Source organism: Cylas formicarius, unplaced genomic scaffold, assembly GCF_029955315.1.
Source record: "Cylas formicarius isolate icCylForm1 unplaced genomic scaffold, icCylForm1.1 PGA_scaffold_1__22_contigs__length_36826433, whole genome shotgun sequence".
In the NCBI taxonomy this organism is placed as follows: Eukaryota; Metazoa; Arthropoda; class Insecta; order Coleoptera; family Brentidae; genus Cylas; species Cylas formicarius.
The window spans coordinates 29,316,108-29,343,997 of NW_026844264.1; the positions used below are offsets into that span (position 1 = coordinate 29,316,108).

General features: G+C 33.0%; 2 protein-coding genes across 2 annotated transcripts; both read right to left on the reverse strand.

Moving 5' to 3' along the window:
• Window positions 1-68: 68 nt before the first annotated feature.
• LOC132696164 (uncharacterized) lies at window positions 69-1,592 on the reverse strand. Its single transcript, XM_060660826.1, has 3 exons — window positions 1,437-1,592; window positions 568-739; window positions 69-360 (listed from the first exon to the last, which is right to left on the reverse strand). Exons 1-3 carry the CDS (start codon window positions 1,554-1,556, stop codon window positions 215-217), a joined length of 438 nt encoding a protein of 145 aa, XP_060516809.1. The 5' UTR covers window positions 1,557-1,592; the 3' UTR covers window positions 69-214.
• A 21-nt stretch (window positions 1,593-1,613) lies between these two features.
• On the reverse strand, window positions 1,614-27,205 carry LOC132696162 (ATP-binding cassette sub-family C member 4-like). Its single transcript, XM_060660822.1, has 11 exons — window positions 26,686-27,205; window positions 17,537-17,667; window positions 9,970-10,203; window positions 9,404-9,834; window positions 8,819-8,975; window positions 6,400-7,647; window positions 6,010-6,346; window positions 5,800-5,950; window positions 4,039-4,269; window positions 2,141-3,528; window positions 1,614-1,682 (listed from the first exon to the last, which is right to left on the reverse strand). The coding sequence occupies exons 2-10, from the start codon at window positions 17,611-17,613 to the stop codon at window positions 2,618-2,620; spliced, it is 3,777 nt and encodes a 1,258-aa protein (XP_060516805.1). The 5' UTR covers window positions 17,614-17,667; window positions 26,686-27,205; the 3' UTR covers window positions 1,614-1,682; window positions 2,141-2,617.
• Between the last annotated feature and the right edge of the window lie 685 nt (window positions 27,206-27,890).

The window sequence follows — 27,890 nt, forward strand, 5'->3', positions numbered from 1 at the left end:
TTATGGTAACTATCGGGTAGGAAAGAAAATGCACCTTAACATCAGAAAACTTTATTGAATAATATATTTTTTATACAACAAAAACATTAGAGTACATGTAGATGTAGACACAAAATTTATTGAACTGTCGCATCGCTGGACTAATACAAAATAACAATATCAAACATACGGAATAATAAAAGACTACAACATGCGTTTAATTTAAAACTATTTTTTAATAATTTATTTTCACTAAAATTACGAAATTTATGAAAAAACAAAACGCGCAAAACAACATGACGTATATACCGACTGGACTCGAAGACAGATCAGTAAATTCCTTGTTTTCTTTCCGGGCAACCCTTGATCTATGCTTCGAACCTGAAAGAAAATATACCGAAAATAATTCCAAAATAATGAAATTATTGTTTATTTTTTGCTTCGTTTTCGTGAAACTACGATTGTTTTCTTCAATATTTTAAAAACTGTTTTCAGAAATCAAAATTACTGAGACGGCAAGTGTTGCACCACCACATTATTCATTAAGAGAAAGTTCGAACGATTTTGGTAATTGTATATGTCACTCACTTGTGAGGTGGATTTTCAGTTGCACGTCACTGTTGGCCCGGATCTCGCAAATGTCACAATAAAAAGTTTTTCCCACCCTCTCCACTCTAGATCGGTGCCTGCGACCCTCGAGATGCTTTTGTAAAATTTTAGCACTGGTTACTTTGATGTCGCAAACTTCGCAGCAAAGGGACTACAAAGACGACACACTGTATAAGGATACGTAGTTCGGAAATATTTGGAATATTTTATTTTTGGGAATGTTCCACTTATTGGTTTAATAACGATGACACATAGCGATCCAAATATTATTATTAGTTTTTTCAGTTAAATATAAAATGTGGGGTTTTTTATTTACTTGTTTCTTAATGTCAATAGCTATAACACATTACGGAAAACTGCTATTAGTGATTTGAAAAAAGGTTACCCTGCAACCACCGGATATTAAGTTTTATAAACTGTATACGAAATTTATTTAAAAAAAAAAGGTCTACTAAAGCGTAAAGCACCTACCATTATTTGACAATATCGAATATCGAAAAAAGAATCTTTTACATATTTAAAATTATTTGTCTACGTTATAATTGTGTTTTTGTTATTTCTATACGATAACATTGAAAATTATTATTTGCTTAATTTTTTGTTCGAATATCCAATTTTACTAATGCATAACAAAACACCACGTAATCCTCCAGTTCATTTATTATAAATACAAGGGATTCCTCTTGCTAGAGATGTTTTATGTTTTTCTTATTCGGTAACAGTTTATCAATTATTTACACTGTCATATTATAAAATAGATCTTCCTATTCTTTCATACTAAGCATAATTTACTGGACTATATTTAATTGAATAAAAAATGATAAATCTATTATGAATAATCAACTTACCGTTACATTTGTAGACGCACTTTTTTCTACATCATTTATTTTGTCCACAAATTCATGAGTTTCTCTTTTTTCTGGATTAACGAATACCTCTTCGACACCACTATGAATATCACCGGACATAATTTTCTTCTGCTCTATTTTTACTCTAAAGGAATTTAAACCGCTGCCGTCGCACTAATTCAAACAAGCTACCCAGACGATAGAAAAAGGCACCGTTTTTTGATCGTGTATATATTGGTCGTCATTCTTAAAAAAAGGAGCCTTCTCGTAGCGGCACAGAAACATTTTTTTCTCAGAAATATTTTCCAATAATTAATATTTATATACATCGCAGACAAAATTGGTTGGGTTTGGTTGGGCTTTTTTGACGGAAAAATTGATTTGAAATTTGGTGATCAAAATTGTTTTTAATAAAATTTTAGTAAAAGGATATTTTTTATTTCTAGCCATATGTGATCACTTTCATAATGCATTGGTTATAGACTTCTTTCTTTAAGCATATCGGCAAAGTCACTATCAGGATAAGTTGCAATTTACCAAATGACGCCCATCGCTCATCCCAAACAGATACGGCGTTGAACCTCGCAAGTTTTATTATCTTTACCTGTTCTAATCTTATGTCGCAGATAATTACAGCTATAAACCTTTTCACTTGGAACTAGATTGCTCATGAATTTTGTTTTCTGAATGTTATTAAGACCTACTTTTTCTATTACTGGTTTTAGTTGTTTCGTCATTTCGATTCTTCATTTAAACTTTCGGCTGTGTCATCAATCATCGGCAAATCGCAAATGACTCAGGTATTTGCCTTTAATATGTATCCCTTTTATCCCAATCCAGTTCCTTAAAAGCATATTCCAGCACTGTCGCAAATAATTTGGGAGAGATAGTATCCCCCTGCCTGATGGAAAGGAAACATTAATGAAAACATAAATTTTTGAGATGTTTTCTAATTTTCTTTAAAATACCGAGTTTACATGGACTGTTAATTTTGCAACTTAGGGGAGCAAAAGAGATCAAGTAAAATTTAAAGTATGTGACTGCTATAAGGTCATTCTGAAGTTTTATAGAATTTTAAATAAGAAACATGCTGCAGATCACCTTGCGTAAAAAGAAGAAACACGTTTCAAATATATAATATAATTCCTCTCTACAAAGAAGCGTAAAAAAATAAAGTTAATTTACAAAAAGTTAACAGTCCCTACTTCTTTCATCATTCTGTAGAAGGCACCGTCTCTATTTCCAAGAAGAACGGTAGGTTCGTCAAATTCGACGATCCTGCCACCGTCGACTACCAACACCTTATCGGCTTGTATAAAAGTGTTTAGTCTATGCGCTATGGTTAACACGGTACACTGCGCGAAACATTCCTTGATCGTTTTTTGCAACGACGCGTCAGTTTGCGGGTCCATATTGGCCGTAGCTTCATCCAAAACGACGATTTTGTTATTGCTGATCAAGGCTCTTGCCAAACACAACAGCTGCCTTTGACCTGAACTATAACTTTGGCCACCGTTGGTTACTGGTTGATCCAGCCCAGTTACTAGATTTTTCAGTTGGACTTTTTCAATTGCCAGCCAAATTTCCGAATCCGTGTACTTGTTCAATGGATCGATGTTAGTTCTGATCGTTCCGGAAAAGAGAATGGGATCTTGGGGAATAATTCCGATCTTGGAGCGCAAAAATTCCAAGTCCAGACTTTTAATGTCTTCCCCGTCGATAAATATATGACCCTCGAAATCATACAACCTAAACAGCGTCGAAATGATGGACGATTTTCCTGCGCCGGTGCGACCCACTATACCGATCTTGCTTCCTCCTTGAATTTCGAAAGTTATGTCTTTTAGAGCTACCTCCCCAGTTGTTTTATATGAAAGTCGGACGTTTTTATATTTAATACTACCGTTCCGGGGCCAGTCGGTGAATACCTGTCCCGTTTTTTTTTCGGTATCTGTTTCCGCGTATTCGAGAATCCTTTCCACTGATGTCATGGTATTTTCCATTTCCGCTGCTTGGCGAATGGACCACTGTAAAAGGCCGGTTAGGATCATCGCTTGGGTAACTGCTAGTCCTACGTCTCCTCCCAAAGTTCCTGAAATTAAAAATATGTTGGAGAAAAAAAAATGATTCGCCCATTTTTGCTTGGTTATATAAAACCTATTTTTAAAATATTGGTATTAAACACCAAGTGAGATGCGAATGCGTTTTTGTCTGTCTTTCTTATAAAATGTTGAGTTTTTTCTGTTTCTGTCTCTATTAGGCAAGACCGAAGCTTAGAAGTTTGTAATTTGATTTCTGATTTTCTTGCGCTTGCCAAAGAAATATAAATCCGGTTTTCGTGTAGTATCCCAAATTAACGAGTTCCATTTGAAATTCCAAACTTTTTATTGATTAAGAACAGATCTCACAACACTATAAACCCTGAAAAGGTCTCGGAAGGCACTTTTAAAAGGCCACTGAACTGAGCTGTAAGTTTGTTAATTGCAAATAAGTAATTAAGGTGAACTCTGTATACTGAAATTGGAATGAACAGATTTTGCACCAATTCCACAGAAATTTGACAATATTAATATTAATAGCACATAAAAATGCTCTCACTCACCCTCTGAAAATATTGCAAACTTCAGAACGACTACGGCGATGAACGCCGTACAGGAAAGGTCCAACACGAATGCGAACCATCTGACTGTGGTTATGTTCATGTAAAATACGGACGTGTATACATCCTGGTGTCTGTCGAATTCGTATTTAAGCAGTTTCTCTTGTTCGCATGCTCTCACCGTGGTGATCCCTTCCAGTGATGCGTTGACATATCCAACCATTGGACTCCTTGCTATTGAAAAGTCGAAAGTCTATTTGTTCGAAAAGGTAAAATGGTAAAATTTTATCGATTCCAGTATCATTGTAAAGATGGTGCTATTCAGTACCTTTCGAAAGGCAAGTCGAACATTCGATTTTTAATTTTAATTTATTGTTATTTGGACAGACAGTACAAGTTTACATGCTGGCTCATTTAATTTTAACATATAAATAAAACGAATTGGAAATTGGAATATTCGGAATTAGTATCATTCAGTATTCTCGACCCCTCAACGTACAATAGTATAAAATAATACTGCATTTTGAGTATTTTCGTCTCCCTGGTAATGAATGTGATTCGAAATATTAAAATTGAATTAAAGATAACTTAATATACGAGGTGTGTCCAAAAAATATGGCGAGTTTTAAGTTTTATCAAAATGTATTTATTTATTTATTTATGAAATTAATGTTGTCCCTTTCAAAGTAATCCACTCCAGATATATATGTGCCAACGTTTTTTCCAATCCTTGACTTGAGTTCTTCCAGCGATTTGTTCTTTATCACTTCAGTCGTTGCAAATCTCCCGTCTTCATGGGTTTCTTGAGTTTTAGGAACAGGAAAAAGTCTCAGGGGGCCATATCAGGTCAATGTTGAGGCATGATTGTGGTTTTGTTTTTGGCCAAAAATTTCAACAAGCAATGATGAGTGAGCAGGTGCATTATCGTGATCCACGAATTGTTTTCCCACAATTCAGGAAGTTGTCCTTGTATTGCATCTCCCAAACGGCACATAGTTTTAAGGTAATACTCTTTATAGACCGTACGAGCTTGGTTTTGACGATTCTGGTGGGTTCTTTCATTGGGATGGCTGGGTTTTGGTTTCGACGTCATAACTAAATACCCATGATTCGTCACTAGTTATGACCTTTTTCGGCATATTATCATCATTGACGTCGTTTGACAGCTCTTGAGCGATGCTCCTTCGACGGTCGTTTTGTTCAATATTAAGCAGTTTCGGAACAAATTTTGATGCTACACGTTTCATGCTCAAAATTTCGGAAAAAAATTGCATGGTACAAGCCAATAGACATTGCGACGTTTTCAGTCACATTTCGATAATTTTTCAGCAGCATTTGTTTCACTTCTCAAACGCTTTCATCAGTTATTGACGTGCTGGAGCGTTCTGAGCCTGGTTCGTCATCGGGGTCTTCTTGGCCATCTTGGAACAGCTTGTACCTGTTATAAACATTTTTTTTGCTCAAAGTAGATGCCGACGTCTTTACCATATTCCGTTGTCAATATTTCAAGTGTTTTGCAACACTGTATTCCATTATTTCCACAAAATTTTATGCAAATCCATGTCTAACGCTTCTGTCTCATAAAAGAATTAAAAGTGCAAAATGGCTGAAACTGTGAACACATGTTTGTACCAGTATAAAAAAAAGGAAGATCGTATGAACTCAACCACCCCCTTTGCAAAAATCACCTTACTTTTTGAACACACCTCGTACGCGGAAGTCGAGTCTACTATTTTCAAAGGAGTCATGCGATATTTTACTCACTCGCTGCCTCCAATCTCTTGATGCTTCTACCCGTTGGCATGTAAAATCGTTGAATTACGTATAGTATCAAAAAAAGAAAAGCAGCCGGGACCAGAAATATTAGATTGACCGATACGATCAGCACCATGGTGGCGATAATGAGGAAGAACGACTGAAACAACAGCGAATTTTCAATTAGCATTAAGAAACGGAGTGAGCAAAATAACGTACCCTCAGATTTTCGTAGATAACAAATGGGACGGCTTCGTCGATCGTGTGCATATCTTTCGCTACCCTGTTTACCACGTTACCGATAAAGTGATTGTCGAAGAACGACATGTAAGCGTTTACAACGCCCTCTACTAGTACCCTGTGGAGGTTTCTTCCCGCTTTGGTGCAAAAATAAAAATTCGAGAACGCCCTTACGAGGCTTAATCCGGTACTCACAATAATCATTATAGTATACAGGTTCAGCATTCGATCCCTTTTTAGTACGGTACTGGCGTATTCGTCCGAATCGGTTTGGTTTTTTATTTGGAATTTTGTCAGCTTTGCTTCGACATTCACCCTAAACAAACAATTTAAAAAAAAATGTATGCTGCACGGGGCGCGATCACTTACCAAACGCTGACGAGCTTATCTGCATAGGAGACTGTAATTTGGCACGTCACGAATAGTATTATCATAAACAGTAAAACCAAAATACCGCCAGCGTACTTGTAATAGGACACGTAATTCTTCAACAACACCTTTCCGGTTTTCGCTTCTTCGTGGTACATATTTCTATTTGGCTCAGAGTTTCGTTGCCTCAACAACTGATCGCTTTCGGTCGCGTCTTCATCAACGTTAGTTTCCGCTTCAACGTCGCTGTCTTCGATTGGATAATTACCGTCTTCGTCAATGTAATAGGTGATCCTTTTATCCAAAGATTCCTTTTGCTGCACCAAGTCTAGCGTCATTCCATTCTCCATGTAAAGTAAATTGCTATTGGGAACGTACTTGATATTGTTTATGTTGTTGGTCACCAAAATACAGATCTTGTCTTTTAGAAAATGTCTTATGCACTCTCGAAACACGTGTTTATTGACTTCGCCATCTAGGGCCGACAGACAGTCATCTAGCAAGTAAATATCGCTGTCCTTGTACACGGCTCTAGCCAAGCTTATTCTAGCTTGCTGACCTCTACTCAGGTTGATTCCTTTATCTCCGATTACAGTATTGTCGACTTTTTCAAACTGATTTATATCGTAAGTTAGTGCGCAAGCTTTTAGCACTTCGTAGTATCGTTGCTCGTTGTACGGCTGTCCGAATAGGATGTTTTGTTTAATGGTGGACGGAAACAACCATGGTTCTTCCGGAGCGTAAGAAATCGTTCCCTTGACGATTAGCTCGCCGCCAGAGATAGGGTATTCATTGATGATGGTTTGTAAAAGGGAACTTTTCCCACTTCCGACGTTACCCGATACAATTAGCAGTCCCTTTTCTATATCCAACGATACAGATTTAAGAATTTCTTTATCTTTGATGTGCATCGACACCTTGTTCAAGTAAATTCTCGGATGCGTTGCTACCGACTTGGAGTTATCCTTCGGGACGAACTCATCGGCAGTTAAATAAGCCTGAATTCGTTTCAGCGAAGCAACTAATTCGGCACTATGACTCACGCCCATCGGTATGGACGTCGTGATACAGGATTTCAGCACGACGAATGATTGTTGAATAAAAAATATCATTTCGGCTGTTGCTTGATAACCGGTCAGAGTGTATGTGATAATGACTAGATAAACGGCAACCTTCATGGTTAAGCCTCCCAGGGTTAGAATGAGCGCTTTTAAGTAGTAGATGATTCTGAGCCTTGACGTTTCCTTTCTGCAAAATTCCAAAATTGTAAATATCCGTCAGAATAATTATTTTAGTCTGAACTTCTTTCACATTGAAACGTATTGAAGAAGAAAATAAGGTTTAGGTTTAGGTTAAAGGTTTAGCAATTACAAAATTCGAATTTAAAAAAATCTCTTTTATACATAATGACTGAACAGGTCCTTCAATTTCTGGACTTGCAAGAAAATTGAAAGAACTATTTTATTATTTAAAGCCTCTTGGCAACTTTGCAATTGCAATTTTTATTTCGGACATACAATAAACAGTGTTTTAATTAGCCGCTGCAATTATTATTGCATTGCTCAAGTGTCTGGTTGAGCTCTAATTTGCATAGAGGACTCGATTCTTTAGTAATTTGAGGCTGGCGAACATTCAGAAATTTAACTAGATTAAAGATATGTCACCAGGGTGCTGTGTATTATTTTATACTATAGGGTATGGACCAAATGGACAATAAAAAACTGAGAAACTGGACTAGACTAGATTAGACTAGAAGATACAGGATATTTCTCAAAACATGCCAGTTTTAATTATCTTGTGTGACTGAGTTACTTATGTAAATAAAAAAAAAGACTTCAAATACAAATCTCTAAGTATTTTTTAGTTTAATGCAGTGTTATTGCAACACAATAACATCGGAAAACATTTTTTCAGTTGGTCATGGATAAAGTCAAAGTTGAATTGTCATTAAATTGAGTATTGGTGTGTGTACGTGTGTGGAAAGCAAACATTTGATAAAATGTATCATAATTTAAGTGAGTATGGATAATTTGGTAAGGAACAGGTAAAATTTACAACAAAGAAGATAAAGAAAGTCTCTAGCCGCAATATTGACAAAGATACCGGTACAAGTAATTCTAAAGTTTTAAAAATATTAAGAATAACTATGTAACATACTCGAAACCAGTCTAGTTAAAAAAATTGTTTTATTTAAAGTCGGATAACGGGCTCCAATTAGTTTTCATTGCATTTTTCCCAAAATTGTCAAGTGTAGATTGGACTGTTATAGCTTTTCTAGTTTTTTTTTTCTCTAATGTCTAAAGTAACTACTTAACAGTTACGAAGTGGAATAAAATGCTTAGTCGCTACGCAGTATTATATAGCAGCCAGACAAAGATAACGCATATAGCGAAACAAAATTAATGTGACAATTACGTACATTCTCGCGGCGTTGATGAGTTTTTCGAAATACTTCTCCCACGTATACATTTTGATAATTTTTATAGCACTCAATGTTTCTTGCACCAGTTGAATCCTCTCTTCAGTTTTCTTGGCAGCTTTTAAACGATTCAGTGCACCTTTTCTTGCACAAAAAGCTACAAAAATGTTTATAATTAGTATTTTTACAATTCATTAGTTTCATTTCATGCTTATACTATCTTTCATAATAAACACAAAAGTTTAAAAATAGATTGTTTTTACGTAGCTGTTTTTACAGTTAGGATAATTATCATCAACCCCGTTTTTCAAAGAACCAGCTGTCTGTAGTTGTATTTTTCAATAAATAAAATTTGTATGAACAATTTAAAAGCCATCGTGAAATGGTGGTAATTAATATGTTCTTGATGTGCTGAAAAGTTAGACACAATTGCATTTTTAATTTTTTAGTTTATCAATTCTTATTTTAGAATTTTTGAAAGTAGTTTACTGTTTTTCTATTTCTTTTTCTATTAATTCCGAATTTCAGGTGGCAAACTAGTCCTATAATCTAAGCATTGAATTTCAAGTACAAAAATTCGCTTACTTTGAATCGGTATAACAAGCAAGAAGAATCCGATACCCACAAATACCGAACTCCCGATCTTTCTGTATAAAACGAACGTCACAACGATGGTTTGGATCAAACCTATCCACATGTCGTTCAAAAAGGGTAGCGCGCCATCTATAGAGAACACGTCCTTTGTGATCATCGTCACCACTTTGCCCATGGCGGGTTCGGAAAATGCAGTCGGACTCAATTTTAAGGCTTTCCTGTAGACCAAAGAACATAGAGACGTTCTGATTGTTAATGAGTATTCAGCGACCCATTGTTGAAAATTATGATTGTAGATGCAATTTATGAGATTGATGCCTATCACCATAAAAGCGTATCCGTATACATCGGCTTTAGAGATCGACGTCTGAGCTGGGCTGAAGTAGGCGATAAACTTTGAGACAGCCCTGGGTTGGAGTAACCTAAAATATATGATATACAAAGCTTTGAATTCGCGATTTGAAAATGTATAATATTTTTTTAAAGAAATTAACAAGAAGAAAAAGTTTTGGGTGCGATTTTGCTGTAATAACGAAAAAGTCCATTTAGGAACTTACACAAATGCAGTTTTCATACACAACTGTACAACTCCCAAAAACATGTAATACTTTATGTAACATTTCACCAAACACTTCGTTATCGACGGTTTTTGCTTGATTTTTGTGTCTTTTACCCATTGGGATTCGAGTTTGTCTCCTAAATCTTCGGACTTGTATTTGGGAAGTACTTTGTAGATATCCGCTTCAGATATATCTTTCTTCCATCCTTTACGTAATATCGGAAATGTAAAGCTGCAAAAAAATATTGTCTAATTAAAAGAAAAAACAACAATCCAGTGTTCTCTGGTATCATTTTCCACTCTTAAAACTAATTTTTCTAAACCAATTACAAATGTTCACTTTTATATAATCTGTCAACAACAGTGGTTCTATGAAGTAGAAGTAGAGAGGCATCATTGGGAACATACATATATTTGACATTAATATATAGATAAATAAATACTGTTGGAGAGAGAATCTCAAATTGAGGTAGAAAGCACCAATTCTTAAATTAAAAGTAGGTAAAAATAGAAAATTCCATTTTCTTGTAATTCATTTTAGGGTAGTTAATGGGTCAATAGTTATTATTTCTGTTGTTAGTTTTGGCTCATTAATTTAAATAAGAAGTCGATGTAGAAACAGATATGAACTGCAACACAATATAATCAAAATAAAAAGTTGTATGTTATGAACAAATCGTTAACCTATATCTTTTTACAAATAGTTAAAATTTGTTTAAACATAATAAAATAGCAAAAATATTCTATAAAAATAATTGCTTTACGAAATAAACCTCTGGGAATGTCGGGAATAACCTGCGCGTAATAACAACAACAATTTGAATCTGCAATCATTATCAATTTTATACTCATTGCGGTTTACAAGTATTTAATAATCTTATCAATTTAGTTAGTCAGAAAGTAATCAGAAGTAAGTCGCAAATAAATGAAAAGCTTAAAAAAGAGTGTTTGCCTTTTAATTAGTTTTTGTGGAATTATGTTGAAAACTTATGGTCTAGATATATTAATGGAACAATTTTACAGGAATTGCTTATTGTAATTCACTAATGCGAATGTCACGCTCACGGTCAGGCATGTCGGTTGTCATTTATTTTAATTTATTACCCTCCGTCTTCCTAAGTTTTAACAAAGCAGAATTGTTTATGTGCGAGCACATATAAAATGTTTACATATGTCAATAGATCTATTATAAAATCCTGTAGTATGACATATTTTGTACATGTTGCGTTCAATAATTGAATGCCCGAAAAATTACGCAAAACTATTATCAAGCATAAAGAAAATTTTCCAAAATTGAAACATAAAGTTTAGATGTTTATTGAGCATTAAGCGAATAAACAGAACTAGTTTACCGAATTTTTAAATGTACATGCTCTACATAAGAAAATGAAATGACTTTTAGCACTAATTCTGCTTTTTTTCACTTAATCACCTTCAGAATTAAAACATAAAACTCATTTACAAGAGAAATATCCAGTTAATTAAAAAAAAATGTTTCTATTTAAATTTATGGAGCTCTTAAAGGTATTTGAATCTTGCTCGTGTTTGCGATACACAGCAGTAATCTGCGATATCTGCAAGATCAATCAAGGAACGTTCTAAACATCTAAATCGAACGTGGAAGATTTGATATTGATTACTAAATCAAATTTATTTGCTTTGCTTATATATTATACATAAACTTTGCTAAACAACATTTGGAAATGTGCGAAGTTTATTATATTCACTAGCTCCGTTCCTCCCAAATCCAACTCGTGACTAAAAAGTTCGATACCAAACTTGACGCATATAAACTATTTGCGTTAATACTTTTAAAATCAAAATTTCAATTTTTGCTTGAATGTTATTGCTTGGTCACAACTTTAGTAACGCAAATAACATAGCATTAGTTGAAATCGAATCCTTAAAACTCGTTACGATGTTAATTTTATCTTCTAGAAACCTTGTAGGTGCGAAAATATTTAGTATCTAATTAAGATTCACGCAATTCTCTTTATAGCCCCTCGTAATTTTCGTGTCATAAAATTGAAGCATGCGGTAGGTATACGTTGAATTTTAAAAACACGTTCTTTGCGGTTAAGTTTCCATTAATTATTTGCGGCTAGGTTAAATTTATTGCGGACAAAATGTATGCATTTTCCAGACTACGTCGCGTTAAAAAAATTTGAGAAGTTTTTTCAGGGTGCGAAATTTACCAACGCAAAGTTTACCGTTTCAAATATCGCTCTTCAGTAAGCCGCGATAATAATATTACGTATGTGGCAGATAAGGCACACATTCCACAAATAACTTCGCTTTAGCGATTGATTTATTTCGTTACATATACAGCATGTCGCAAAAACTGGTACTAATTAATTTTCAGATGATTTTTTGATTGTTTAATATTTATTAGATATATTTTAAATTAAATTTATATTCTCTTATTTGTCATACACAATAATATTAATGTCAAATAAATACCATAAAAGGTTGTTTTGTATATGTAGTATACCTACGCTAGTGATAATTAATAAGCATTTTTTAAAATGAAAAATTGTTGTGTTGCATATGGTTGTAGAAATGTATAACCCGGCTAAAGAGAGTGTTTTTTAGTAAGTTCGATTTATCAACAGCCGATGCAGCAGGAAGCCCGAAGATTTGTAATTAGCATCACAATATGTATGAGAGAATATGATATTTTAATATTCTTTGTCTGTTGATTTAATTGTTATGAAAACAGAATAAGTGTTTCCGTTATTCAAAAAATAAAAAATATTCGTTAAACATGTGCGTATTTTAAGACGTTTTGGAAATAATCCTTTTGAAAAAATACACACTGCATACATGACAATAAAGTTTCTACTAAATTTTTTTAAAGTCAAAAGGACTTTAAAGCGAAACTTTAATTTTGAAAAGTGCTGACTGCCCTTTTTTAGATAATTGCACTGTTTAATTTAATGAAAATATTGTTTCATCACAAAATATGTGAATAATTTCAGTAAGCGAATAAAATAATGAAAAACGACTACACTAATTCTCCCATTTGTATAAAATAATTATTTATACATATTTGCGCTTGTACCTTTTACCTAAAAAACGTAATGGCATCAAACAAACATAAATCAAAATTATTGTATGTTTTGAAAAAATAACTCAAAAACCGAAAGGGTTGGGTTTATTAACGGTAAACTTAAAATAAAACCTAATTTAACATTTTTAAGGCGAAATTAGCAGCTAAAAATATTTTTAAATGATGACAAGGGATTAGTTATCCACGTTTTGTGTGAATATGCCTATAGTCGAAAAACAGATATTTCCGGTAGTTAACAGACTGCATCTATAATGATCTTGTTGTTACCCTTAATGTTAAATTAATGATACATTTATTGGATTTTTTTCTTTAATATCTGTGGTAGTACCTTTTATATTAATGTTCCATTAAATTTACATTCTAAGACAATTAACTCCCGGGATTAAAAGGGTACGCTTGGTCTAGTTAGGGGCTTAGGGTTAATCCTTTCCAATAAGTAATTTGATTTTACTCACTGCAATTAGCTTAATTTTTGATCAAATACGAATGCGAAGCAAATAACTACTCCAGACAAGCTCTATCCTTGTAACTATTGCTTATTCAAAGAAAGAATGGAGCACATTTTGGCTGAAATTTTTAAGTATCTGGGTCCGAGAGACTTATCGAACGCATCGAAGGTATGCAAAATGTGGAACGAAGTTATTATGTGTAGAAGTGATTTGTGGCGTAAAATAAACTTGACCAATGTCAGGCTAAAAGACGGCGACCTTTTCGCCGATGTGTTAAGAAGACATGGGAGTACTCATTTAGTGATGGATTACGATGCTTTCCGATCAATTAACGGATCTATAACAACCAAGGTATGAACGTTTTTTTTTAAATATTAGCAACCATACTTAACGAAGTAAACAACTGATTTGTTTTTCATATATTAATTAATCATTATGTAGTGTTGTACAGTCAACACAATAATTTTTTAACGAGGAATCGTCGTCAATGTCAATTTCAGTTTATTTATTTAGTTACTATGACTACTTTGACGTAATTTTAAAGTTAACTACGATTTTATCGTCTGATATTCAATCGGACAATGTCACTCTCGAATGTGAGCATTCGAAAAATTGCTATATAGAACTTATATTTTCGAACCTAAATAGATGAATTTATTATTGGTTGTTATAGGTAAAAATATTTTCTTTATATACAATTATATACAAAACGTTCTAAAAATAAATGGGTCAAAGATACTTTTTTAAGTTTCTAACGCATTGTTAATGGATGTATCCTTGTCAAAAGTGAAGGGTTATGTTAAGCTTTATTTTAACAGAATGTATATAAGGTGTTTCAAACAAATGCGAAAAAATTAAAGGGTAGCTGATTGCATAAACACTGGAGCAAAGCCTATTATTATAAAAATCCACTTTCTGCGTACTTTACACGAGTCGTATCCTTATCATTTTTTGTAACTAAATTCGACTTATGTAAAAACATAAAAGACAATAGTTATTGATGCCCAAATAGGAAAACGTCAAATGTCGAAAAAATAATCTGGTTGTGTGTTGTCATACATTTTTTTGTACCATAGTGATCAATAACATCCTAAACAAATAAATTTTAAAACTAATTTAATAAACACTTATGGGAGTGATTTATCTATTAATTAATAAGCTTTACAACACTTTGTTATACATCGAATTTTTTAACTTTGTAAAATTTCATCATTGTCATCTCCACTCTGCCTTGAAATTAGCTTTTCTTTTTTTTTTTCAGGTACACATTTTCAGACGCATTGTAAGGACGTCCACATTGAGCACCTTATCGCTTTACGAATTCCCGGATATATTCTTGGAGCAATTTCATTGTTCGAGCAGTCTACGCGAGCTGAATTTGTCCGGATTTTGGATAGTTTTCGATTGCAAATCTCTCGTTAACTTGCGAAATTTGACAACTCTGCATTTGCGGGGATTCTTCGAACTACAATCGATTCATTTGCTCACCACGTTGGAGAAGCTTCGCCATCTACACCTGGGTTCGGTTAGAATGACTGTGGATCAAGCCCGCACTATCAGTCATCTGGATCAGTTGCAAACTTTCGGGGTATATTTGACGACACTCTTCCATAATTTCCCCCAGGATACGCTCGTGCATTTAAAAAACTTGGAGACTTTAAGTTTTGGAGGTGATGCTGATCCGCGGCAGACTTTGAGGGTCGTGGCAACAATGTCTCGTTTAAGGAGTTTGGAGTTGGTGGATCCCATTGTAGGAGAGCAATTTCCGAAACTTCTCGAGCAATGTCAGAACGTGACGAAATTGAAAATCTCTAAACATTTTCCGACGCCTCTTGAAACTTTTCGGATAGCGAAAGGAGTTTTGCGATTGAAAAACTTAAAGCACTTCACTTGGACAATCGGAATACAATGCGAAAATGGAGCCACACGCAGATTTATAGACCTTCTGCTTACGAAGATGGAACGGTCCAACGTGGAAACTCATATATTTTATTAGATGCCTGAAGAATATCGAAGACTGCGGATGTGATGTCGTGCACAATTTGGCTTTATAAAGAGTTTTAAAATATAAGTTTTAAGTATGTGTGTGTAATTTTTGATTCCTAAACATGTCAATATTGCAATATGTAAAGTGTGTCCCGCTTTTGGTGGTTTTGCGTCGAATCTCTTATGTGTGCAATAATTTTATTATATATCTATAATTTAATTTTTTTGTTAGTAAGTCATCAAAAAATACAAAATAATACAGAGAGAAATAATTACTAATTAAGAAATGAGATGACTGACAGCTAAATTATATTACTATTATCCTAAATTCTAGAGGTTGGTAAACAGTTTTCAAATTGAAGTAATTTTCAAGTCAACTTTGCAACAAATGCCACTTTCACTTTTTAAAAAAGTGGTTTAACATGAACAATTTGAACCGGCCTTGTCTTTAAATATGAGTGAGTTCCGGAGTTTTTTAAAAACAAATAAAAGATAATTTTTATCGAAGTTGGAGAAAAAAATAACTGACTCAACACTATGTTCAGGTAAGTATTGATTATGGTTAATTAGAAAATTAAAATAATTTGACACTAATATAAATTTTAAAGTAAATGTTCTAGGAGAACGAGTTAAGTGTGTGGAAATCGCTGTTTAGAAAGAAAGTGGCGTTAGTGAAATGCAGAAAATCATTATCTGCCTGAGGCGTATCAATTTTTAACGTAGCAGGGTCACTATATTATCTGAAAAAATCCTAAAATATTTCTGTTTGTGCCACTTGACGAAGGCTACCACCACAAGCAAGCTTTTTGATTAACGGAGATACGCCGCGAAACCATGAAAAATGGGATTGTACAGTTAACGGCTATAAGTGTAGTTTTCTCCGTAAAAAACTTTTCTAATGTAGTTTCCGTCAACCCTACATACAATTAGTTTACAGGAGGCTTATTTGTTTTTATTTATAGAGAAAGGGAGTCAATAAGATAAAGGATGGTTTAGAATAGTTTAAAACGTGAAAACAAACATGCCATTTGCTAATTACAAATGTAATCGTGTATTATACAGGGTATCATAAATTAGCTTCTCACTATTGGCATCATAGCAACTGCCAAAAGTAGGTCTCAAATTGTTTTGAAATTAAGGCAAAAATCCTACTAGTATCGGAGATATCCAGAAAAAACTTTTCTATTTTTTCCTAACCTCATTAGACATCTTTAATATAATATCCGTTGTTATAGCAACTTTTTATCTGCTATAAGATACTGTTGTCAAATTGGAAATAAAAAGTCTGGTCTTCATTTTTTCCAAATACGGACCTGCTTATTTTCCTTAACGTTTATTAGATTGCGGCATTTTTTTGTCAAGGATTTTATTTTTATTTTAATTATTTCTTCCCTTAAACAAGCCCTGGCTATGCTTACCGAAAATAGTTTGCTGTGAAAAATAATTGTGATGTTTCATTAAATTAATTTGGGCCCATGAAGATATTGATAATTGACTTTTTTAGTTTGGTTAGTAAATTTAACTTAGTGATTGTTGATTAGTTTTGGAGACTTCTTAAATGGCCAAGCAAAGAAAATATACAGAAAAAGGTACTTTTGGGTAGTGAAAAAAGTGGTCTGTAAAGGGTCTGTATTAAAAAAAAACACACAACTTTGGTAAATATGCACTGCATGATAAGAATACCGCCGCAAAACAGCAAGTTTTTATCTATAAAAATAACAGGGATACTTCGCAAGAGTTTTGACATCAGATACCCAAATCAAACTAATTTTTTAGTTTTTTTCTCCAGTAAAGATTTTCTTAAACAATATAACATTTCTCCAAAGGTTACATGAAAATAAAAGCTCAAAAGCTGAATTTAACAAGATATTTCTGAAATATAGATTTTTATCTAGAATATGCGTTTCATGGCAGTGCCACAGTTCCAATAAGTTGTGATGATATCAAATTGAGTGCGAAAAATTTATATTTCCAGTGCAAATTAATGACAGAGAGTGCAGGTATTTGCATTGACAACAAACAATAAATAAGTGTAAGTACACTATAATTAATGTACTTACCAAAATGTGATGATGGAAAGGAACGAGGCACCTTCTCTTGGGTTCTTCTTCTTAACTTGTCGGTCTTCCTGATCCATGTTCCGTAGCTTTTCCGTCCGTAGAGCACTGAATCATTTTTCGCACTACCGTATCTAAAAAATTCGTTGATAAAATCCTCCCAACCTTATCGCGTCGATACAACCGCGAACGCAACGCATTTCGAGCTTAGATAATCGAATAAAAAAAAAATTCGCGAAGGCGCCAAAATTCGATCAATCGAGAAACATTTTTTTGAAAAACGAACAATTTAGTTTTGCGTGATGTGTGGGAAACTACACGAGATCTATCGTTGTCATAGTCGTTATAGTCTCGTCGTTGTTAATGTTTAAATGAAGCACAAGGTTCGAGATTTTAACCATGTCGGAAATACCGATGTTACATGTTAACGATAAAGAGTGCCGCGTTCTTCATCGTGTACGGTGGTGGGGATGATTTTTCTACATTCGGTATACATAATTAACATTAGCATAAGTAAATAAACTGCGTAAACTGTGGATAATATAAATGTTATTGCTTTCCTAAGATTGCCATTACATTTTCGAAGTTATGACTTAAGAATTAAGTACCTTCAATGAAATACTGTAAAAATTTCAGAACCTCAACCTCTGTGAAATGTTATTATATGGGGATAGGAGTGTTCTGCTATGACTGTTAGAGAACCAAACTAAGAAACTTTGTTAAATCTGGTATGCATAAAAGGTGACAATCAAAATTTTCCAAAAATATACGGTTAATAAATATATTTTTTTTAGAGTACATTATAACTAAAAGAAATCAATACTCCGATTAATATATAAAGCAAACTAAACTTTTTTTAAACTATATCCTATCCTATGTTTGTTTTAATATATTATTGCAGATTCAGAGGCATCTCAAATTTTAAGAAAATTTTGTTATGTGCACCATGCACCTACCTATCCCCTACGGTTTTTCCTCCAGTTAGACGATGAGTGCATAAGTTTTACTTTTTATAATGGATACAGCCTGTCCCAACATTGTGAGTTTTTACAGTTGATGCAAGCTCTCTTCGAATAGAATTGACAGAATATTTCTAATATTTATAAGCTAGTCTAAAATCGCGTTAGGTCCCAAAAAATCACCCTGTTTTGATTTTATGGCATATTGTTAGGATAGATTTCCATAGTCTTCGCCAAGTTTGCAGCTTCTGGGTTTCTGGGTGTTAACATCGAAACAGAGCATCTAACAGAAAAAGTTGTTAATAGGCCCTGAGATACGCCTCTTTAAAAATTGGTATTTTTTTAAAGGTTTGAAATTCAGAGTAGATTTGAGTCAAATGAAATTAGAGAGCAGGTATTTTGCTTTAAATTAAGTGCCCGCAGAATCCCGTAGAGTTAATAGTTTTCTTGATATTCGAAAAAAGAAAAAACTAAAAATTATAATATATGCGAAACTGTGTGAAACTTGTACACCATTAAATTTGTAAAAAATCATTTCACGTCTGCAATAATTATGTGCCTCGTTGATTGTGAAATGCATGGTTTTAACTTGGCCGGCTTCATCATCATAACCATTTATGTCAATAGAATAAATTATATACAAAGCGAAAAATTAGTGTTGTTTACAATCGTCGGGAACCAAGAAGCGAGGCGAAAGGGTCTGACACGACGTCGACGTTGATATTTCTCGGTATATTGAACTGTCGCTGAAACTCTAATTCCAAACCTTGTAGAAGACATCGACAATTTTTAACGAGGCGTATCTTGAGACCTAATAGTCCTATCGAGGTCCTTTTAGGTTCAGATTACAGAAAATCTTATGTACTTTAAAAGTGTGCGGAACTTTTTTTTCTGTTAGATGCACTGTTTCGGAGTTAGAGCCCAACATCCGCAACTGCAAATATAGGGTTAAGTAGAAATTGGAAACTTACCCTTTTGAGAATGCGAACTGCAAATTTCAATTTATATTTCTTACCTATAGTGCCCCTACTGAAATTAATAATTATAGAAAATTTATTAAACCCTGTACGATGTTATAATCTAGATTTTAGAAATATTACATATATCTATTACATTAAATATTGTGCTAATTATTATGATTGTTATAATTCCAATAATTTTTCTGTCCTAAGAGCGTTTGCGGTTTACAAAAAAATTACAAAATTACATACAAAAGTGATTGACGGATAGATCATAGCTTTGGAATATATTGAATGTACAAAGTGATTGGTAAGAAAGATGCTTTAAGCAAAAACATCTGACATCGGCATACAGTTTTATTTTTAGTAAAAATTCAATCTCTGGTTCCGTATGCTGTAAACATTATTGATGGTCTTTCCTGTAGTTAAATGTATTTGACATCTTGGCTTTGAAGCTGCTAGGCTTTTAGAGTGTACGTAATTTCAGCTGTAGTCCGCGGATGCCGTTGCCTATTTTGTAATTGATTAGTCTAATATACATATAAATATGGCTCCAAAAAAAATTGGTACAAAAATTAAACAATTAAGTTTGTCACATTTTTATGCAAGAAAGAAATATCAATGCCATTGTGTAGGCAAATTCAAATACTATTTGATAAACATTTAAAGCGGACAAGTATCCTACAACCAAGCAAGCTCAAACTAAATAATTTTAGTCTACTTTCAGCAGCGTTAGTGATCGGATTTGACTTTTTTTTGTAGTCCTAAATCATAATTTATCTAATAAGTAGGAACTGGTAATTCAATTCACTGCAAAAAATCTTTAAAAAATAGTTATCGTGATTGTACTTTGAACATACCTGGTTATTCCCCTTTTTATTTGAACAATTTAACTCATTTTATTTATTGCGTCGGTTCAAATGATTTGTAACACTCATGTTACTATTTCCATGCGGCCAATTCAGGTAATATTTCTCAGAAAACCTACCACATTATAGCGTAAGTGTAAGGATGTAACAAAACCAAATAGCTCTTGGCTAGAACCCCGTTTCACTAGTTCAAAACCAAATACAAAACCTTGTGTTATCTTTGGCAAGCGATGTAGAGCAATGTAAATTTGATAAAGGTTTGAGCATTTGCAGAGTCTTTTTGTCATTAACAAACTATGATTGATATCATACTAGGAAACATACTGATAAAAGTGTCATAACAAATAAGCTCTCCACTAAGTTTCCTAATGAATCAGCTTCGCCGAAGGTACGTACCTACAGAAATTAAAATGTTCCAATTTATTAGCATAAGGGTGAGACAACCAATCCTAAAAACTCACAATACAATGTCAGTTTTTGAATTTTCTTACAACTCGCAATTAAATAATTATTTGAAAAAATTTCAGTTACTCCCAAAAAACCAAAATGGCTTTCGTATGAATAAATCAACTAGTACTGCTCTTAGTAGAGTCTTTCATAGCGGCTGTCATGGCTTGCGCCTAAGAAAACTAGAATATATGGGCATAAGAAGTCTCGTATTTAAATTTGAACTGGGATAAAATCGTGGCCATAAAAGTAGTACCAAAGAATTTCACGCAGTGTCTTGATACGATTGTAGAACGAATCAATTAAAAATGTAGCAAGTACAACATTTTTAGGTATATCTATAGACCAAAAAATGACATGGAGCACTCATATACAAAATATAGCACCTAAGCTAAGCGCATGGAAGCTGATATATTTATTATACAAAAAAAGCAATTAGATATATGACGGGTATCAAAAGGACAGTGTGTTGTAGAAAATATTTCTCAAACATTAACATCGTTGTGTACCTAAAAACACCTAATATAAACAGAAAAGACCTACATAACCACATAATCTTATACAGTCATTTTCAAGACTCTCCAGCACAACAGCATCCTACATACGTAGGAATTAAATGTTTTAACAAAATGGCAACTATTGACAAGAGCTTCCAGGATGAAAAAGTATATTAAACGTTAATTTAGAAGTGTGTTAATTAAATATATTGTATAATTTTTGTGTGAGCATTTATGCTAATATTTGTTTGGTGAATGCCTATATTTGGTATTCATATATTTGTTGGTTTACATTTTATTTATACTTAAAATATATGATAAAATAACAGGCATATAATGTACAATCTATGTATCATCACTGACAGTAACATTCAAATGCGAATAAAGAAATAGAAGTACAAATAAAATACAATACCATATTAAAATAATAAGTTAGTGGAAAATACGTATCGAAATCTTCGAACGAGGATCAACGGGTAGCCTACTGGCGGCGGCAGATTTTAAAGACATGCCAAGGAGTGGTTCCCGCCACGCATTCTGACGTTTTGATATGGACGGCAGCGTGAGACAAATATGCGATGATTGTTGGATGGTTATAATTATGTTACGCACGTATATGCGAAAGTATGCCGCCTGGCAACGCAAACATAAATATAAACAAACAAGGCGAGCCTGGAATTAAATGTACCGTCGGAAGAACCAAAAGCGCGTCACTTGACGCAACCGCTTTCGATTTTGGACAACCGGTGTACGTCAATAATTAGCATCGACTTCGTCTAGTGATTTTTTGATGTTGCTGACATAGCGGATATGCTGTAAGATCGCAAATTTTCATAAAGCGAGCTTCCGAGAGTATTTAAGAAGTCGGTGAAGTTGTATTCAAAATATCGATACCTACTGGTATCTCACTCAAAAAATGTTAGGAATTCAATGTAAATTTCAAGCACACTTAAAAAAAATATCTATTGTTATGTTATGTGAAGTGGGCCATATTTAATTTTTATTATTCTTATAGTGCGCAGAAAAGAAAATTGATTGGGAGGTCTACGTGTGGAATGAGTGGAATAGAAGAACAGAAGAGAAGATATACATTATGCAAACAGGGGAAGAAAAATAATGAAAAATATATTACCTCAGAACTGGAATAATTGTGTTGCTGTCTTTGTTCTCGTGGATTATTTTTTGCAACAATAAAAAAACTTTTGCCTTCTGATGAGTGACACGTCCTCCAACATTGTTGCGACTTGTTACTTGTGACAACTGCGCGATAATTTTACAAAAATTCAAGATCGCCTCTTAAACTCGGTAGCTATAAAATAGCTTTCAGTTATGGACTGAACTATAGCAATTTAATTTTAATCTATGAGCTAAATATTTTTCTTCATTTTTAGAAGTGTGTCATGGACTTGCACCCATTTTCTCGACTTTTTAATTCGGAATGGCGACAAGTGAATATCGCAGTAGTAATTCCATTTCATTCAATTTTCAATTTTTTTCTTTAGATTTTGTAAGCGTTTTGTACAAAGTATGCGTTTGACCATCCTGTGGTTAGGTAAGCAATAATTTTAATAAAGGTTGTTGTTGATTCAGCTAACCAAAACCAACCAAACACAACAGCAATCTTAAAAAAAGTTCGGACCATTTTAAGCGAATAAACTGACACGCTCTGTATATAACTCTGTTAGTGAAGCGCATCAAAAAATGTTGATATTTGTTGTCGTGCATATCCTCAAATCAAATTAACACCTAGTCCACCTCGTGAACCTTTTTAGTATACGATAAATTTATTAGAACAACACATCTGCGCTAAAATAATTCTCCGCACATTTTCATCGTATTTAACTTTGCATAGATTCAGAATTTATTAAATTAAATTGTTAAATGGTCTTATAAACTATTAGCAATTTATTAAATAAACCAAAATATTTCTTTGTCGGCTTAATTTGTAACACGTCACTATTTAGAAATTACTGTTTTTGGAAATCGCAAGAATTATGTGAGAAATCAGTGAGTAATTCTTCCATTTTATTATTTTAATAAAACTTATTTAATTTTGATGCTATTGACACCTTCTGAGAAAAATTTTTTTTTTCCTTGACTGTTTATATGATCTATTATTCTTATCTTGACCCAAATAATCACTTCCATATCAGAACGTAGTTAGAGACAACCCATATAACAACAAAATTTGAAACTGGAAAAAATTCTTTAAACCTTGTAGAAGAACTGTAGTGCACTAAACTACACAGTGTTAAAATATTAATAAATTATGACTAAATTTTCCACACATGATATAGGTTCCAGTTAAAGTTAACATTAATTTTTTGTTTTTACAGCTGGAGTACAATGAATGATTTTATAAGTCCCCTATCGCAGTTTTACGAACGTCATTGTTTTTAAAGGAATTCTCGAAAGGAGTCGTCGCCTCCATCACATGCGTGGACTTGACATGCATTCTAGAAAATTCAGCAATAATCATTTGGCTACGCGTTTAATGTATTTTCGATTTTACAACGTTTCAGCGAAGTCATCAAACCAATATTTGTTTATAAAATTTCAACGATCTTTTCGGTCATTTATATTTCCAATTTAAAATTTAATTATTTCTTTGAAGTAAAATTAACTGGCACATTGGGATGTTTAACTTTATTTAAACGAATAGCAAGTATGTAAAAACCTCGTTCGTGATGACCATCGAATTTACTGGCCTAAATTATTAAGGAACGGAAAAAGTACTTAGGCGGTCATAATCAAGTAAAAAGGAAGGCAAATTAGAAATTGCTTTGTTCATAGATTTTTGAGAGAATAAATAAGAACTAAAAGTCCAGATTTTCACGAAATTATATATTCTCCAAAGTTTATAAAATTAAAAACTAACAACAGAAGTCCCGCTGCAAGGAGAGCCTAGATCCAAGGCCAAACGAAATGGATGAAGGAAGAACGAAGACACGAGCACGGAAAACGGGATACAAACATTTATGTAAACGTAATACATTCTGAATTGTCTCGTAGACTTAATCCCCTAGAATTTGACACATTTGATTATAGAGTTCAAACAGACATTTCATCTATCATTCATAAAAAATTTCTTAGACAAAAACTAAAGCTAGACAAATTAATTTCTAATACCACCCACCAATTTTACAACTTAACAGACACAACATTTTCTAAAAATGGAGTTGAATTTCTGGAAAAAGGTTGCAACTTTAACTTACAGCACTCGAACATTAACAGAGAATTAGACTGTTTAGGGATCGATTGGGAATTAGCAATTAAGGACATTAACGATTCTAATTTAAAAAAAAACATGGATTAGCGAATATAATAAACACTCAATTAATAGATAACAATAAACACCAAAAATTTCTCAAATGTCACTAGCAAAAACTATCAAAAACAAAGCTGAGAATAACATAATATTTACACGTGCAGATAAAGGGAAGACAGTAATAGCTATCGATCTCCCAGAATATATTTAAAAAACCAACCATTTTCTTAAACCAGAACTTTTCCAATTTATCAAACACGATCCTACCGAGTTATATCAAAAACAAGTCAAGGAAGTAATTACTAACGCCACAGTAGTGACGTTATATTCTTTAGTTAAATTACATAAACAAGATTAGACTAGTCGTGTCTTATGTAACAGCTCCAGCAGTTAAACTCTCAACAAAATTAGTAAATATTTTAAAGTTTAACACAGATTTTAAACCAAAATTAACCATAAAAAATTCTTTTGAATTAATCAACAAAATTAAAGATAACAAAATCCCTTCTAAAGCAACAGTATTGTCTTTTGATGTACAACACTTATTTCCCAGTATTCCACCTATGAATGTGATAGATTTAGTAGATTTCACCCTAACTCGGAAACAGGTTAACCCATTGGTGAAACAAGATTTATTAGATTGCTTAATAGTATCTTTCAATTTTATTCAATTTAAAGGAAAGATTTACATCTCTAAGAAAGATTATGGGAAACCCGCTTAGTCCTTTGTCAACCGAGGTTTTTGTGGATAATTTGGAAAATATCATACTAGAACATCCTTTAAGTTAAAGTTTCCTATGGTGGATGGTGGATACGTGGATGTCTTTGCTTGCTTTGTTGGAACGGACAGACAACTGAATTCTTTTTTAAATTACATTAACTCATTACATAATCGTATAAAATTCACTATCGAGATTGAACAGGATAACTCTATTAATTTTTAACTCTTACGGAAACAATAAAACAAATTTGATTTTTCCATTTACTATATGCCTTCACACACGGACCCAGTCATACATAACAGCTCAAATCACCCTTATACACACAAAATCGATGCATTTCACTCTTTTTTACACAGACTTCTTAATACGCCACTTTCAACAAAAAAATAAAACAAAGAACTTAATATTATTAAACAAATTGCACTGAACAACATCTACAATCCGTCCATTATCGATAATAAATAAAAAACAAATCCAGACAACAGTAAACTCTATTTATCCGAAACCTAATACAGGACACGAACAATTTAAAACAATTACATACATAGGAGAACCCAGTGAATAAGTTTCAAAATGTGGTTTAAAAATAGCTTTCAGAATTAATAACACAATAGGAAAATTTTTAAAAAACAATAAAACGAATTGTCCAAAATTTCAAAAATCAGATGTGACAGGTTGAAATGCGGACCTTGTACTAAAATTGATATTGGACAAACAGGTAGATCCTTCGAGAAACGCATTAACGAACATAAAAGAGCGTTTAAAAACAATGGTCTAGATTCTAATTATGCTACACACTTAAACACAGAAAAACACATTTTTACGACAATTTTGATATTTTACATACAGCCACAAAAAGTATAAAATTAAATTTATTGGAAGCAATGGAGATGAACAAAATGAGACATTTAAATGTATTGCTTATCGATCAATTAGATTTAAATACCTCTCCTTTATTGAACTTAAATTCTCACAACAACATTAATCAAGGACTTATTGTCATTTTTCGGTATATGTAGAAGCAGGTAGTTTGTAAACATTACATTTAATGTTGTCCAAACAATTGTCATGTTATAATATATAATTTCGTGAAAATCTGAACTTTTAGTTCATTTTTATTTCGTCAAATGGATTTTCATCAAGTAAAAGCCACCTCAGTTCGATTTTTGAGAGTTTTGATAATTTATTATAGCATATCCCTTGTGTATTCTTCAAAATCTAAAATATATACTACCTCAGCAGGCAAACTGCAAATGAACTACATCGATCATTTACTATTGCGGCATTCACTTGTTCAAGCTTAAAATTTGTATTAGTTATAATTCTAGCACCGTGAAAGCTCTTTCTTTAACCACACAAAAGAAAGAATTTAGATCCAGGGATTTTTAATTATTTTTATCTAATTTAATTTATTTCACAAACCCTACTTACTGCATTAGTAGTCCATGTACATCCACAGTAAATTGTACATCTTTGGTACATCTCCGGCATTTGATGCATCATTTGGGACACACACAGTGATAAAATGATGATGAAAAACTACGAAAGCCAGTTATGAGGTTCTTTAACTTCACCTAAAACCTTCTTCTGCAGCAACGATTTTAAATATAAATATTATTTATATTTTCTCTAAATCTGCAGCATAGAATTTGGATGAGTCTGTGTTAGAATTTTACTGTGTCGCTTTAAAAACTTTAAAAATTAGTTTCGTCTTATTTGCTTTTGTTTTGGTCGCGTTTATTGATAAAGAACTAACTAGAATCATCTTTCTGTGCTATGCTGCATATCACTTATGTTCCATATTAACTGATTCTCTTGAAACACATCCCTGAATTGACTCGCAGGAAACATCCACTAAATTTTGTCGATACAATTATACACGGACCAGTTGTTATTACAGTCATCAGAGTTTCACATCAAGTACAGCAAAGACGATTAATTACAGAAAGTTTACACCGCGTTTAAATCAGACTGAACCATTTTTAATAAAAGGACGGTTTTTATAGGCCGTCTATAATTACACTCGGACTGAAGAATTTGTGGGCTAGCGTTACGTCTGCTTCAGGTCAGTAGGTATGCGTAAAGGCAGATGTTTCGAATTCTGTGGTTTGTTGAACTTTGATGTGTTACTTGATTTGTTACGAATATGGAATCCTTAATAAAAGGGAGCTTTCTGCCTGGGAAACAGGTAATTTCTATATATATCTAAAGTGAACCATCATTTTTTGGCATTTAATATAATAATAATAATTAAACGGTTATTGATCACTTTTATTGTTATTTTTTTTTGAAAATTAATTCATGATGTGTTTTCAGTCAAGTGAAATTTTGGAAAAAAAAATATTTGTGCAAGTTTGTTATTGACAACAGTTTTCTGTTTTCATTGTTATATAAAAAATTGTGGTCTAAATTTATACCTTTATAGCTATTTGAATATTCGATCATAAAAAATGTTTTTTGGTAACCAAAACATCCAAGAATATCCGATAAAATGTTTTAAATTAGATTTAGTCTGATTTTAGGGTGACTAATCACAAATATCGATCACAGAATGTTACGTCCTTGTTATGAATTAGGAATTGATGTTGAATTTAACATAAGCTTAAAAGAGGCTGATAATAATATGAACCTCCAAT